This window comes from Micromys minutus, assembly GCF_963924665.1.
Source record: "Micromys minutus genome assembly, chromosome: 2".
In the NCBI taxonomy this organism is placed as follows: Eukaryota; Metazoa; Chordata; class Mammalia; order Rodentia; family Muridae; genus Micromys; species Micromys minutus.
The window spans coordinates 73,584,595-73,601,177 of NC_137971.1; the positions used below are offsets into that span (position 1 = coordinate 73,584,595).

General features: G+C 44.7%; 1 protein-coding gene across 1 annotated transcript in view; it reads right to left on the minus strand.

Annotated features, from left to right (window-relative positions):
• Positions 1-1,336: 1,336 nt before the first annotated feature.
• Positions 1,337-16,583, minus strand: part of LCMT1 (leucine carboxyl methyltransferase 1) — a 48,787-nt gene continuing 33,540 nt past the window's right edge. The window contains exons 7-11 of the mRNA XM_080911757.1: positions 16,069-16,189; positions 12,740-12,841; positions 11,601-11,692; positions 3,986-4,083; positions 1,337-1,525 (exon numbers count right to left, since the gene is read on the minus strand). Of these exons, the coding sequence (XP_080767883.1) occupies positions 1,503-1,525; positions 3,986-4,083; positions 11,601-11,692; positions 12,740-12,841; positions 16,069-16,189 (436 nt within the window). The 3' untranslated portion in view covers positions 1,337-1,502. The remainder of the gene's footprint in view (positions 1,526-3,985; positions 4,084-11,600; positions 11,693-12,739; positions 12,842-16,068; positions 16,190-16,583) is intronic.

Sequence of the window (16,583 nt, forward strand, 5' to 3'; positions counted from 1 at the left end):
GTGTTGATGTTCTCTTGTGTTTATTCCATTCCTTATATTGTTACATCATGGACTTGCGTCACTCACTATGGTCTCAAGAAAATGACACACATTATCACAACTGAAAACCTACACCCTTCCTGAGAGTGGAAGAGATCAGAAAAGAAAAGCTTTCTCGTTTGGAGATTCGCTTTCTGTTCAGGCTGTCTCAGCAAACGTAATTCCACTAACAGGCACACTACAGGTAGAGCATACCTTAGTGTCCACGGAATACTGCCCCAAGGTTCCCCACAATGCAGCAGGGGACTATGACCTCAGCTAAGGGCTGTGACAGAACTTCCACGTGGCAATCCCTGTTCATGCAGCTCCAGTGTTGGGCCTTTTTCTGTGCTGGGGGTGGGGGGCTAATCTGCAACACAACTATATTAATCTCATTACTGCTGCTTTGGTTTATCACAACCCCAGGGGCTGAGAACAGCACACATTCAGCTGCTTGCGGCTCTGGAGGTCAGAAAGAGGAAATCAGTAACTTTAGCCCAAGGTCAAGCTTTCTGCAGGGGTGAGGTGGGGGTGTGTTTGTGAGGAGGGTCTTTCCAGGAACTTCTGGCCTTTTTAGAAATTTGATTTTTATTAGTTTTAGCAATTTATGTATGTGCACACCCATGCATAGGTGGGTGCATGTGGGCGCCGATGCCCACAAAGTGCAACTCCTCCTGGAGCTGGAGTAACAGGTAGTCAAGAGCCACCCGATATGGGTTCTGGGAACTAGATTTCAGTTCTCTGCATGAACAGTAAGTGCTTTTAACCTCTTGGCTGTCTCTCCAGCCCCCTGGCCTTTTTAACTTCTAAAAGTTGCTTATGTTATTTATTTTTTGGCCTTCCACAATTTCTGCTCTGTCACTGCCCCCTGTCTGGCTTGTCTGGACCTTGTGATTGTACCAGAGTCCCAGATGATCCACAACAATCCCATCTGAGACCCTCATCTCAACCTCATTGACAAAATGCCCATTTACCACAAGTGACATGTGTCCAGGTTTCAAGGCGTAGGGGCCTTTAGGGAGGCATTATTCAACCTGCTAAGGCAACTGGAATGAAAGAGATAAGTAAGCAGGCCAGCCTGGCAAAGGCAGCAGCAACACCAGAGCATCTGTAGCAGGTCAAGGGTTAAGGGTCACAGCCCATGAGGTGTCACAATAAAGAGCAGGGAGGAGCAAATTCCCAAATCGATTCTGACTCATGGGGTAAACCAAGGTCCAAGTTGAAGACTTGGGATCCTAGATTTTAGCTGCCATGGATTTGAACCCTGGTTTGCCCACAGAGCAAAGAATGTCACTGGATAGTAGCAGAATCCGACACAAATGGCAAGTGAGATTTATTTAAACAATGATACTGACAGGAAAAGGGTCTGGTGTGACCATCTTTGTAACCCAGGGTTCTGGATGTGCAACAGGACCAGCAATGGCGATGAGGCTGCCCATCCCTCAGGAGGCCCAGGCACTCCCTTAGTTGGAGCCTCCAGCAGATCAATAGGTTATCTCCTTCAAACCTACGGGAGAAACACAGATGCTGTCAGACGATGTGGCAGAGGAAAGGAACTAGGGATGTGTGTTCTGGGCACTGGAACAACTCACTGCTGAACCTCACCCTCCTCCAGTGTGAAACAAGAGCTCAGAAGGAAGTGAGAGGTCAGGCCAGCTTTCGTTTATGAGTGGCTTGGAGCAGATTTAGAAAGCATTTCATAACACTTTATGAGCTCTCTGCAGTAAATGTCCAAAATTTACTAACTGCTGAACTCTAAGCAAACACAAAGAGGGTTCTTCACCTTGTGCTGACACGCCAAGGACACCTGACCTTAGAATGTTTACTATCTTACCCTGGGTGTGGTGTGCATACCTGTAAACTCAGCACTTGGGAGGCTGAAGCCGAAGGAACAGTATGAGGCCAGCTTGTGCTTCAGAGTGAGACCCCCCCTGTTCCCAAAGCACAACAAAACCAACAAACAAACAAACAAAACAACAAAAGGCAGTTCAACTTACTGTTTGAGTAAACAACAGTTAACTCAGTTAACTTAAACTCATTTAGAAACCTGTCTTTTAAGGAAGACCAGAATGTGGATGCGTCAGTCCTTCTTAGAAGGAAGAACAAAACAAGGGAGGAAATACAAGGTCAAACAGAGGAGCAGGGATTGAAGAAAAGATCTACAGAGACTGCCTCACCCGGAGAACCACTCCATATACAGCCACCAAACCCAAGCACTATTGCTGATGCCAAGAAGTGTTTACTGGCAGGAACCAGACATGGATGTCTCCTCAGAGGCTCTGCCAGAGTCATACAGATACAGATGAGGATGCTTGCAGCTAAACATCAGACTGAACACAGGGACCCCAATAAAAAAGCCAGAGAAAGGACTGAAGGAGCTGAAGGATTTGCACCCTCATGGGAAGAACAACATCATCATCAGCCAAGGCACTGAGGTGGAGAGGGTGATTGGGAGAGGGAGCACCTTCATGGAAGCAACTTGAGGGGGAGGAGGGAGGGGAGGTGGGGAAAGGGTATAACATTTGAAATGTAAATACAGAGGATATCCAATAAAATTGGAAAAAAAAAAAAAAAAAACCTGTCTTTCGAAAGCTCAGGATGGTTGAGTACATTCAGCCCTATCTTCTGACAGAACTGAGGACACTCATACAGTTATGTCATGGAGAGGTTCAGTAGCAAGGGAGAAAAGCTCGTGTCACACCCTGCAGGAGTTCAGCACACGTGCAGGGTGCAGGCCAGGAGTGTCCCACGCTCCCCATGGCAGCTCTGCTTTCACGTGTGAGGCTCCATCACGTCAGCTGAGGCACATCTGTAATTCTAGGAGGCTAAAGTCGGAGGACTCCCAAGTTTAAAGCTTGTTGTACTTATATGTCTCAAAACAATCAAAGAAAAACTACAATTGATTTTTGTAAATGTAAACATAAGTAGCAGTTCTAGGGAACAGGAGGGGGAGCGCCAGTAGAGGCTGCTTGAGGCCAGGCAAGGAGGCCTCCTGCGCTCTACTCTTCATGAGTTTCCCAAGGCCCAAATACAGCTTCCTTGATAACACAGCAATGAAGGTTTTCGTCCAAACCACATTGAAGGGACTCTGTGGGCTGAGTGTGGAGCCCAAGCAGGCTGCATGGCCACTGCCTGCCTGTTACATCTGTAGGAGGCACCAGTGACCTGGAATCTGATGTAGTCTCGATGGACTATTCTGCTCAAGGAAAAACCAGTCACTGGGAAGCAACAGCAATCAAGGCAAGAGTCAGCAGAAGCTGGATCCACACCTGGGCAGCCAGGTGCCAAGGTGTCTGTCTAACCTCATGGTCACCTGCCTCTGTCAGGGACCTACACCTTAACCCTAGACAAGGAGAGAAACTGCCCAAGAAACTGAGTGGGTCCTTTTAGTTAAACATTATTTTATTTATTTTATTTTAAATAAATAAATTTTTTTTTGCCTGCATGTGTGTCTATGAGAGGGCATCAGATCCTTTGGAACTGAAGCTACAGACAGCTGTGAGCTGCCATGTGGTTGCTGGGAATTGAACCTGGATCCTCTGGAAGAACAGGCATTGTTCTTAACCACTGAGCCATCTCTCCAGTCCCTGAGTGGGTCTTTTACACACCAAATGATCCACATGTTAATATCTAATAAACCTGGCTATGAGCCCGTGAGGTTAAATGCTGGTTATTTTTATTAAACGTATTACTTTAACTCCTCAAGGTTTTCAACTTTCCCAACTACAGAAATACCATGGCCAGTGAGACAGGGCTGGTTGGTTATTTGGGGACTTGTAGTTTAAAGAGTTCACCCAATTCTGTGCTAGTAAACCTGGAGAAGGAAACCATGACTTCTCTGCACACACTGTGGGTACGCACAGATGTTTCTCTAGTTCTCTGAACCTGAACTTGCAGGTGTGCCTTTCCTTCTTGGAGAAGAGGGCTTCCCTGCTTTCAGGCCCAAGTGAGAGAAGCAGTCTCTTACCTAGCTCCTGGCCGCCTCGGGTGGCCCAGCACAGGCAGTAATGCCGCATGAGCTGCTCCAGAAGCTCCATTTCATCCAGGAACTCGAGGGATTCTATTCTGTGCAGGAATCAAAACAGGAGATGGAGGTCACAGAGTTAGAAAGGAAGCTGCTATATACAGCAAACCAGTAGCCAGCATCAAAGTAAACGGTGAGAAACTTGAAGCTATCCCACTAAAATCAGGAACTAGACAAGGCTGTCCACCTTCTCCCTACCTATTCAATATAGTACTGGAAGTACTAGCCAGAGCAATAAGACAACAAAAAAGAGGTCAAGGGATACAATTTGGAAAGGAAGAAGTCAAAATATCACTATTTGCAGATGATGATAGTATACTTAAGTGACCCTAAAAATTCCACCCGGGAACTTTTACAGAGCTGATAAACACCTTCAGCAAAGGGGCTGGATATAAAATTAATTCAAGCAAATCAATAGCCTTTCTCTACTCAAAGGACAAACAGGCTGAGAAAGAAATTAGAGAAGCGACACCCTTCACAATAGCCACAAAGAATATAAAATACCTTGGTGTGACCCTAACCAAGCAAGTGAAGGATCTGTACAAGAACTTCAAGCCTCTGAAGAAGGAAATTGAAGACCTTAGAAGATAGAAAGATCTCCTATGCTCATGGATAGAAGGAACAACATTGTAAAAATGGCCATCTTGCCTAAGGCAATCTACAAATTCAATGCAATCCCCATCAAAATTCCAACTCAATTCTTCATAGAGTTAGAAAAAACTTGCAAATTCATTTGGAATAATAAAAAACCCAAAATAGCAAAAACCATTTTCAACAATAAAAAAACTTCTGGGGGAATCACCATCCCTGACCTCAAGTTGTATTACAAATCAATTGTGATTAAAACTGCCTGGTATTGGTATAGAGATAGGCAGGTAGACCAATGGAATAGAATTGAAGACCCAGAAATGAACCCACACACCTATGGTCACTTGATCTTTGACAAAGGAGCTAAAAAACATTCAATGGAAAAAGGACAGCCTCTTCAACAAATGGTGCTGGTTCAACTGGCAGGCAACATGCATAAGAAAGCAAATCAATCCTTTCTTATCTCCTTGTACAAAGCTCAAGTCCAAGTGGATCAAAGATCTCCACAGCTACACTGAAATTAAGAGAACAGAAAGTGAGGAAGAGCTTAGAACACATAGGCATAGGGGAAATTTTACTGAACAGAACATCAATGGCTTATGCTCTAAGATCAAGTATCGACAAATGGGACCTCATGAAATTGAAAAGCTTCTATAAGGCCAAGGACACTGTCAAAAGGACAAAACGGCAACCAATAGGTTGGGAAAAGATCTTTACCAATCCTACATCTGATAGAGGGCTAATATCCAATATATACAAGGAACTCAAGAAGCTATACCCTAGAGAATCAAATAATCCTATTAAAAATGAGGTACAGAGCTACACAGAAGCTTCTTAATGGACGAATATCGAATGGCTGAGAAACACCTAAAGAAATGCTCAACATCCTTAGTCATCAGGGAAATACGAATCAAAACAACCCTAAGATTCCACCTCACACCAGTCAGAATGGCTAAGATCAAAAACTCAGGTGACAGCAGATGCTGGCGAGGATGTGGAGAAAGAGGAACACTCCTCCAGTCTTGGTAGAATTACAAACTGGTGTAACCATTCTGGAAATCAGTCTGGCAGATCCTCAGAAAACTGGACACAGTGCTAGTGCTACCTGAGGACCCAGCTATACTACTCCTGGGCATATACCCAAAAGTAGCTCCAATATCTAACAAGGACACATGTTCAACAATGTTCATAGCAGCCTTATTTATAATAGTCAGAATCTGGAAAGAACCCAGATGTCCCTCAACAGAGGAATGGATTCAGAAATTGTGGTACATATACACAATGGAGTACTACTCAGCTATTAAAAACGAGTTCATAAAATTTCTAGGCAAATGAATGGAACTTTAAGCTATCATCCTGAATGAGGTAACCCAGTCACAAAAGAAAACTTATAGTACTCACTTATAAGCAGATACTAGTCCCCCCCCAAAAAAGAGCTCAGAATACTCAAAAAAACATTTGAAATGTAAATACAGAGAATATCCAATAAAATTAAAAAAGAAAGAAAGGAAGCTACTGACCCACAGTCATGACATGTTCATGACACTACATAGAAAGAAGCTGGACACAAAAGAGTGCACATGCTAAGAAGATGGGAGGGGTGCCATGGCTCAGCACTTAAGAGGACTTGCTTCTCTTCCAGAGGCTCCAGGTTCAATTTTCAGCACCTACCTAATGGAGACTCACAACTGTCCTTGACTCTAGTTCCAGGAAATCTGGTGCCCTCTTCTGGCCTCTGGGGACAGATACCCGGCACACACCACATGTGTACATATGTGCAGGCAAACCACTCATACATGTGAAATAAAAATAAATACACTTCAAAAAAGAAAAAGGAGAGGTGGAATTTTAGTGCAGGGGAACAGTACAAACTTAGAATGTGCAAGGTCTTGAAGAAAGGAGGAGGGTAAGGAAGAAATGGAGGGAGAGAATAAGGAAGGGCGAGAGGAGAAAGGAAGAGAGAGGAAGGGTTACTTATCTCAAAAGTCAAGGTAAGCAAACCAGAAAGATATGCTAATGACAAAGGACTAATTTCTTTGCCCTATAAAGAGCTAAAACTTCAGTATGAAACTTTTACAACAATTTAAAAGATGAAAAAAAAATCACTACGATAGGAAAGAAAAACAAGAGGTTTTCAAATTCATTTATGAGAAAACAAATATAAATAAAGACACAAGATAGTTGTTTTGGAGATACACTGCTGTGATGAAACACTATGACCAAAGCCAGTTGAGGAGGAAAGGGTCGATTTAGCTTACACTTCCACGTCACTGTTGATCATCACGGGAAGTCAGGACAGGAACTCAAACAGGGCAGAAACCTGGAGGCAGGAGCTGAAGCAGAGCCGCAGGGGGTGCTGCTCACCAAACTGCTCCCCATGCCTTCCTCAGCCTGCTGTCCTACAGAATCCAGTACCATGAGCCCAGAGATGGCCCCATCCACGACGGGCTGTGCCCACCCCCTGTCGATCACCACTTAAGAAAACGCTCTACAGCTGAATCTTACAAAGTCATTTTCTCAATTCTCTGCTCTCATGTGACTTTAGCTTGTGTCATGTTGACATAAAATTAGCCAGCATGATAGTTTTTAAACTCTCAGATAGACAGAGATTAGAAGCTGGACTCAGGGCTGGAGAGATGGCTCAGTGGTTAAGAGCATTAACTGCTCTTCCAGAGGTCCCGAGTTCAATTCCCAGCCACGACACGGTGGCTCACAACCATCTGTAATGGGATCCGATGTCCTCTTCTGGTGTGTCTGAGGACAGCTACAGTGCATTCATATACATAAAATAAATATCTTTTAAAAAAAGAGAGAGAGCTGGACAGAAAAGAAAAGGTTTTGTCTACTGCTAGTGAGATGACAAAACAGGCTGGGCTTCCTGGAGGGCACTTTGGCCTCTTTACATGAAGAACATCCTCTGACCCCTGGACTAACCCTGCCTCTTTAAGAATTTACCCTGTGTGCAGAGATCCATGGTATTTCTACAGCATCACAGCTCCCATCTAGCAACAACAGAAACTGAAGTACAGAACCCACCTTAATGAACTAAACCACACTCACACATAGGTCTCTAAGCCAGGCTATGAGGATTAGCGTGGTAGCATGGGATAACTTCCAAGACAAGTCCTGAGCTTTACAGACAGGCTGTCAACATGGACTGTATGCTTAGTATACCACCATTCAGGGGGACCTAGAATAATCTAGGAAACACAAACAAAGCTACATAAGTTGTCTCAAGAGGTAGGTAGTAATCAAATGGGTGGTGGGTGAGAGGAAGGTTTTCCTTCGGTTTTTACTCTGTAATTCTTTGCTGTTTGAAAAACCAGATAAACGGTATGACTACCCAAAAAGCATTTTAAATGTAAATAAATATATTCAGAAACATGTACAAACAAAATGCCAATACTCCTTATACTCCTGTACTCTCTCCACGGGAATATGGTCACAAAGTGAGGGAAACTAAGACAAAAACAAAACGTTATCAGAATAAAGTAAACAAGGGTCCATAGCCCCACTGTGTGCAACAGCCTCTGTTAGTAATTTCCTCAGGCTATTTCCAGTCTTTGTGTGCACTTAGTGTGTGCACACACATGCATGTGTCTGTACCTGAGCACTCGTTCCTATGATGGCCTGTGAGCCAAAGGACAACATCTGGAGAGAGAATGACTCTCCACAATGGACTGTGGTTGCTTCCCAACCACTCCTACCTGACAGCATCTAACATGGTTTAAGTAAGAGTAACCCAAAGGCCCATCTGTTAAAGAATTTGTTCTCAGGGCAGTGCTGGTGAGAAGTGGTGGAGCCTTTAAGGGACTTAGCAGGAAGGAATTTAAGAGCCTGGAGGCGTGTCCCCAAATAGAGTTGTGAGGTTCTAGCCCCTTCTTCGTCCTTCCTTTTGCTGCAAGGTCATGCATGAGTCATGCAACTTTTGCTCTAACATGTTCCTGTCATCATGTGACCTTACAACAGATCAAAAGTAATGGTGCCCACCAGTCGCAGACCAGATGCCTCTAAAAGTCTGAGAAAAATAAGTATTTTCACTTTAAACAGCATTATCTATTGAAAGTACTTGTTATTAGGAACAGAAAGCTAAATAGTGTAGAAAATCGGCAAAGATTAAGCCATGTTTTGCTGCTGCCCCAGACCTGATTGCTGGACAGCCTTTGGAGACGGTGTGCTGGACAGTGTGGAAGTGGAGAGAGGCAGGGCAGAGCAAGGCTGAGATGCGGGTAAAAAGCAGACATTATGGCAATGCCGGGGAAGTGTATGGGGGGAAAGGAAGGAAACTGGTCTGGGAACTGGACATGAGACCAGCTTTGTCACACTGTCACAAACAGATTCAGAAACTGTATCTTGTCCATGCCAGAGGCTTTGTGTGGGTGGAGAGGAAAAATAGCAGACTAGTTCCTCTGGTGCAAAGCACATGGTCCACAGCAGCAGGACTGTTCACAGAGAAACTCAGTGTCAACGTGCTGGAGTGGAAAGATTGGAATGAATACAGCCCTGCCTGGAGGGGAAAACAAAACAAAAACTACTCTGCAGGTAAGGGTGGGACTACTTCCTGCTCTTCCAGTTCTCAGCACTCACTCCAAAGGACACCTGAATCCCAGCACCCACACTGGGAGGCTCACAATTACCTGTACAAAGAGCTCCAGGGGGGCTTATATACTCTTCTGGCCTCACAAACACCCCACAAATAAAGCATACACAACAGACACATATACAAAAAAATTAAAAATGAAAAAATTTAAATGGTCAAGTTACTTTTTATTATCAACTGGACACAACCAAGAGCCACCTGAGAATGAACCTCTGAGGAATTGCCTAGATCAGATGGTCCTGTGTGCATGTCTATAGGACAGTCTCACTGCTCATTCATGCCGGAGGACCCAGCCTACTCTAAGTTTCACCCCTAGGTCCTGGACTGTATAAGAAAGGGAGCTGAGCATAGACCTGTAATAGGAAGAGCAGTAAGCAACATTCCTCTATGGTTTCTGCTTTGGTTTCAGTCTTGAGTTCCTGCCTTGACTTCCTTCAAGGATGGATTACAACCTGGAAGTATAAACCAAATAAACGCTTTTCTCTCCAAGCTGTTTTTGGTTTGAGTGTTTTAACACAGGAACACAAAAGTAACTAACACCAAAACCAAAACCAACGAACAAAGACAGCCTGGATAAAAAAGAGCCCGGACAGGTTGGCCCACAGTATAGTTACTAGAACCTGAATAAAGAAAAAGTGTTGCCCAGGAATCACAAGAAGGGACAGTTCAAAGATCACAGCTCCACACAATTCAGATGCAAATGCATCTTCTTATGAAGACTTTCCAGGTAGCACTGGGTGCCTGGCCTGCATTCAGATGTCTGTCATCTTCCTCTGGTTCCTGGCCATGAGAGGACAGTGTGCTCTGCTACATACATTAACACAGTCCCAAAGTAATGACCAGCTAACCATGGGATGAATGTCCACACTGTGATGCGAAATACCCCTTTACTAAGTTGATTTCAGATGTCACAGTAACAGATCCTGACTTACAAAACAAAGTTCAGAAAAGAGCGCAGGGCCTAATGTGCTTCCAGAATAGAACAACTATCACTAACAGACACACACAACTGTGAGCTCTTCACCAGCGTGTGGGCTCCCAAGAAGAAGAGTGCTTGGGGCCGGTTTGATCCCATATCCCTTGTGCAGATAAAATCCATGTGACATCCAGAGTCAGGAAACCTGTTCAGGGCAAACAGAGCAAAGCCCATCTCTTGTCTCTGTTAGGGTTACATGTTGCTGTCTGTAAAAGGCCACAGCTGCATGGAACAAAGGAATGCCGGGAAGAAAGTTACCCTCTCTGTGGCTGATGTTCACCACCGATTCCCCGATGGCTGTTTAGAATAAAATATGCCAAAGCAACTTCATTATACGCCTTGACATGTATCCAGTGGAAGCCAGCCTCACAAGAAAGAAATTCCCACAAGAATCCAGAAAGTACCAGCCTACAAGACTGCACTCCCAAGGCATTGCTGCCTAAATAACTGATTCTTAGACACAAGAAAAAAAAAGTAATACTTTTCTAAATGTCAGTAAGATCTAAGGCAGAGCAAGGTCAAAGGTTCTTCCCGTGACTTTGTAATAGACCCCAAACTGTACCTCTAGGTCTCCAAAGGAAAGGGGAAAGGACAGAAAGGAAGCAGAGAGTAAGAAATGAACCAAGTAGGCACCAACACAGATGACATTACCTAGCACTATTAGTGGAGACACTAAAACAAATAAAATGCAAGATCATGCTACACATACGAATCTGGCCATTTAAAATTACCACAGTGCCAGTCCGTCTTCTGTATGTTGTTAAGCAAGCCTTGTGCACATGTAAACAATGTGGAGACTCACTATTTTGATACTACAGCTATAAATATGATCCATTAAGCTTTAAAAGGGGAGTATGACTTCTGTGACCACTGTGTACAGTATGGACTCACTGATTTAGAAGTCAGGAGTCGATGTATCAATTAATATGTGTGCAGATACCATGAGAGAATAGGCCCAACTTGTTAATGAGCCCTAACTGTACAGTGTGGCTACACAAGACTTTGTTTGTGCCCTCAGCATGAAAGTTTTAGGACAGTGAATTTAACTTTCTTCCATTAAAGGTGTCATTTGAGACCATTAAAGGATGTCATCTAAAGATGTTTTCCTTTATAAGTCATGGGAATATCATCTTCTCTCCAAAACAGGGATTACAGTTTCCCCAGCAGCGGTGGCTCTGAGAATTTGCTGGGTGTAACTACTTATTTAGGTTTGAATCATTTGCTTTGACAAAGGTGCTATCTCAGCAAGTGGCTGATAAGTTACTCTTACAAGCCTCCACCAATGCTTATCTTATTTCAGAATAAGTCTAAGATTAAGGTTAGCTTTGTGTTCCCGTTGAACAGTTAGCCTTTGCCTCACAAGCGTCTGGCACCTGGGCTTGGCACTCACATACCTGTTCACCTCTGCCCGTGGCAGGCCACTGTAGAGCTCCATCATGTTCACTGCAGATGCTGTTTCCCACCCATTCAACAGCAGCCGTTCCTTCTGCAAGGGGGTAGACACAGGGAGGATTCTAAGCGCAGTGTGTAGGCCCCAGGCCCTAAGACACGCAGAGTTCTCTGAGAGCGAGCCTGTTTTTTTCATCTTTCTTTACAAGTTTTCATTTTTTGTTTGAACATACAATGTTTTCATGGGGAAGCCCACTAGAGTGTAGAGACACAAGAGGCGCTCTTCCAACACAACTGTTATTTGTCTGGCTGGCCAAATGACTGGCTGCTCTCAGAGTCTTGCCATGGAGGCCAGGCTGGCTTTGGAGCTTGCTAGACCAGGCTAGTCTCAAACATGTGATCTTTCTGCGTCAATCTACAAGTGGTAGGATTATAGGTGTGAGCTACCATACTCGGCTTAAGTAACAGTTATTTAACAGTCATGTGACAAAGTTTACTTAAATAGTGAAAGGTATGGGTGGTTATCGCCAGCAAATAAATGACTTTTTAAAAGGGGATTACTACAGATTAATCAGATAGAAGGCTATGTTATCATCTATAACGTGTAGATCATGGATAGATGCCAAATCAAATACACTAACTATAAAACATGCCTTTAAACTACCAGGGAAAACTGACGCTGCTCTGAGAAGCAGGTGTCTGAGGAGCTACTGCTGATTTGTGAGGAGTGAACATGGCAGCACGGTCTACACTAGGAGGTTCTTTGGCAAGCATTTAGGGTGAAACCATGAATAGTGCAGTATGTGTCTGAAAATACTCTGACACCACCAACAATAACATTGTGGGTGAGACCAAGAGCCACTACTGGCAAAACACTGATAATTACAGAAGCTGGCTGATAAGACGTGGGTATTCACTCTACTATTCTTTCTACTTTTATGTTTGTGTAAAATTTTGCATAATACAAAGTCAGTTGTACAAAAGATCGGCATAATAAAAATAATGTACAATATGGAATGTAAGCTTATGCTCTCGTATCAAGGAGACAGGCAGGACTTGAGGCTTCCTACACCAGGAACCGTCTATGCCTGAGGTGCACCTGCCACTGAGTGTCCTGCTTTGCTGGCAGAGGGAATGCTCTGACCTGTGACTCCAGTGATTTGCAGGTTTCCACTCCTGCCAGGTCACACTGTCGCCTCCGGAGGTTTTCAATCATGATCTGCCCAAACCGGTCATCCATGTTGACCTGAGATGGAGAAAAGCTGGTGAGCCACCCTTAAAGATCTGTCCTAAATACACAGAGCACAATGTCCAGTCAAGGCTGACATTTGAAATGCACAGAGGAGCAGCTGGGGAGGGTTGTGGGACATGTGACATGAAACTGAGCTGGTGCACCCTACAAAGGGCAGCACACACCCACTTATTTGCCCCCTAGTACAACAATGCCATCCATGGCTGGAAGAGAGGCTCACATACATGTGCAAAGATGCAATGTTACATGTAACTGGACGAATATGGAAAGAAATACTTATTAAGTTCCATCAATTCTATTACCATCATAAAATGACATACCATACATCTGTGAAAGCAGACCAAAAAAAGGGGGGGAAAGATCAATACAGGCACAGAATGACTGTAAGGTACACTCTTAAGAATCAGTACAGGACTGAGGAGAGCTCAGCAGGTAAAGCCACTTGTTGCCAAGCCTGACTATCTGAGTTCAATTCCCAGGACCCACATGGTAGAAGAGGACAACTCCCACAGGCTGTACCCCCCCACACATGTACACACTCATCATAGCATAGGAGTCCCCACACACATGCACAAACATATACAATAAATAAATGTAAAGAAGATTTTTTTTAAAGAAGAATCAGGGGTTAGAGAAATGTGAACAGAACGTTCCCACCTGTCTCTCCTGCATTTACAAACATAAAACACAGCAGGCAGTACTGTGTCCCAGACAGAAGATATGGGGTCAGAGAGATCTGCTTGTCTTGTAATAACCAGTCTTATATTTGCCTGAATGGGTCTTAAGCTGGTATTTTTCCTGTCTCAGCCTCCAGAGAGCCAGAAGTCATGGTGTTACTGTGCGGTCATAGCAGTACACCAGTCCTCTGTCAGATACAACTAATGTGTGTACGTACATTACGTAGCTGGAAGACATGCTGTCTCTGTACACCAGTCCTTGTTCACATGCAAGGGAACAAAAAAAAAATCACTTTACTAATAAGACCCCCCGCCCTGCCCCGAGCCAGACTAGTAACATGGTACCCTCGCTCATGAGTGCCAGGACAGAAGGTGTCTGACAGCACATTCTTCATTTTACAAATAATGGTTTGAACCCTGGTTTGACAACAGCTGTGACCCTGAAAACACTGGATGGCTTCACTGGACTGGGGGAGTACTAACACCAGCCTTATGGACTTCTATGGTAATGAAATGAGCAAATGCATAGAAAACGTACACAAGCAGTGCCCAGCAGAGTGTGTGGAAAGCAGAGTGTGCACCGTCACCACGAGATTACCAACATGGCTTGTGGCTGTAAACAACTAACTAGGAAAAACACACAGGCAACTAATCTACACTGTTGATTCAAGTTACATTTCTACTGACAAAGTGAATGGTGGGAGCCGAACCAGGTGAAGGACAGCTGCGGGCAGTGCTTGAGAACCTAGCCCAGTCCCACGAGTGCTCCTGAGGGAACAGCCTTGAGTCAGAACCAAGCGGCCTCTCCCAGAGTACACTAGATAAGTGTTCTGGACGGAGTAGAGGCAAGGCCAATGAACGAGGTAGCACACACAGGACTTGTGGCCGTCACTCTCCACAGGTGTACACTGTAAAAGCAGACAGTGCCCAAGATGCAGTAAGAGAGAAGCTGAGGGCCTGGCTTTCATAGCCAATGCTCCTGGACAGATGTTTGCACTTGTAGATGGGAAGGAAGAAAGTTAGTCAGCGACCCCAAAACCTGAACCCAGACTGGAAAGGGAAAGGAGGAGCAAACCCTGGTCTAGCCTGGACCTGTTCACAATTATACGATACGGCCAAGTCTCCTTGCTCCTCCTACATACAATAAAATAAAATGGAAACGAAGAAGTGGATGAGATAGGACTACACAGTGAGATCCCATTAAGAGAGATTTTTTTTAAAAGTTAGTTATTGTGGTACACATCTGGTAGCCCAACACTTGGAAGCAGAATGATTACCCAGGTATGAGGCTAGCCTGGTCTACACAGCAAGCTCTTAGCTAGCCAGAGTACACAGTGAGACTCTGTCTTAAATAAACTAAGTAAATAAATAATGAAAACAGCTAGCATGCTGTTTAGCATCTCATGGATTTCTTCAAGGCACGTGCTAAGCAGAAAAGAACTGCAGCTTGAGAGGTGGCTCCCTGGGGAAGGGTTTGCTGCACAAGCATAAACATCTGAGCTCAATGCTCAGCACCCACATTGAAAGCCACTGTGGCCACATGGGACTACAACCCAGTACTGGGGGCTGGGGACAGGAGGGTCACTGGGGCTGTGCTGGCCAGTCAGCCTAGCCAAAGTGCTGCAGGTGCCAGGTTCCATGAGAACCACCTCGAGGTAATGAGGCAGAGAGAGAGAGCAACAGAGGCCTCCACATGGTGGATATGGGTGTATAACCTCCCCCCACCCCGGCCCCACCACAGCAAACATCTAGAGCTCGGAAGACTCTGAACAGCACACACTTACTAAACAGGGTGGGTGGGGTGGGGGAAGGGAAGTGGCCCAGGAGTAAATGTACACATAAACTCTCAAGTACCTCAACTAGGAAGCTTTGGCATCACTATTTTCAGGCAAGAAAACAAAGGCACAGAGAGTGTATGCAACTTGTCCTCATCACACAGGACTGAGACTCAAGCTTAGATCCTTTGAAAGCTTCTAAAGGGCCTTTTCTGTAGCCATTGGACCAATGTCAGCAATTAGTGATTGTAGGAATAGAAAATTTTATAGTTACAATCTTATATATCAGATTTCTCTTACAAAATTAGAAGCCTTGCAAATCTAGGTCAAATGCTCACATTAAATTCCTGGCTGGACCTAAGGAGTGGCCTCTCCAGCCCCCTCAGGTCATGCATGCCCTCTAAACCACCCGGCAGCCCCAGGTCCCTCAGTCCCCATCCTCCAGACCATCACACAGTCAATGTCACCCACTCACATCCCTGCCTGTCTAAGGCCTTTGAGTTTGCTCTTCCTTCAGATATGGCCAAAACTACGTCAATACATGGTCTACAAGCCTGTTGATAATATATGATAAAAGAAAAAATTGGAAACTTTCCTTAAGAATCAAGGTCCAAAATCTCTGCCAAGAGCTGGGGAAGTCAAGAAAGCAGGAGAAAAGGGTTGCTAGACCAGGCTGATGAAGCAGACACACACAGAAGGAACTGAACAAGGACCGAGGCAGAGCTACTCTGGAAGCCCATGCAGAATCTGCCTCTCAGGAAACTCTTACCTGCTCATAGTTTATGAACATGGCCGTCTCAAAACTGCTGGCTGCCCATTTTAGGAGGTTGGCTGACTGCTCTGGAGTCATATACACCAGCACACATTCAGTTATCAGGAGTGTTGGCAATCTTAAGGGAAAACAAAGGAGGCAAATGTGTGTTCATCAAGTCAAGACACCAACTTACGCAAACATCTCAGCAATGGTGCTTCATAGCCAAGAAATCCAGAATCCTGCGGCTTCATCAATGTCTAGTACAAGTGTCAAGACACACAACTACAGAAAGGACAGCAAGGAGCTGGGGTCTGTCTATCTGAAGGAAACGAGCTCAGCACATGGAATGGCTGCTGCTGTGTGCCCACTGTCCAGGGGCAACAAACCCTGTAGGATCTCCCATGGGAGGGTATTCTCCTACCCTGGAACTGGGGCTGTGTAGACCCTTGTTCTTGTCAAAGGGCAGCGGCAAACAGTGTGGAGATCACACTGCACTGAGCGTGACCTGTTCCTACAATGGAGTCCTGACA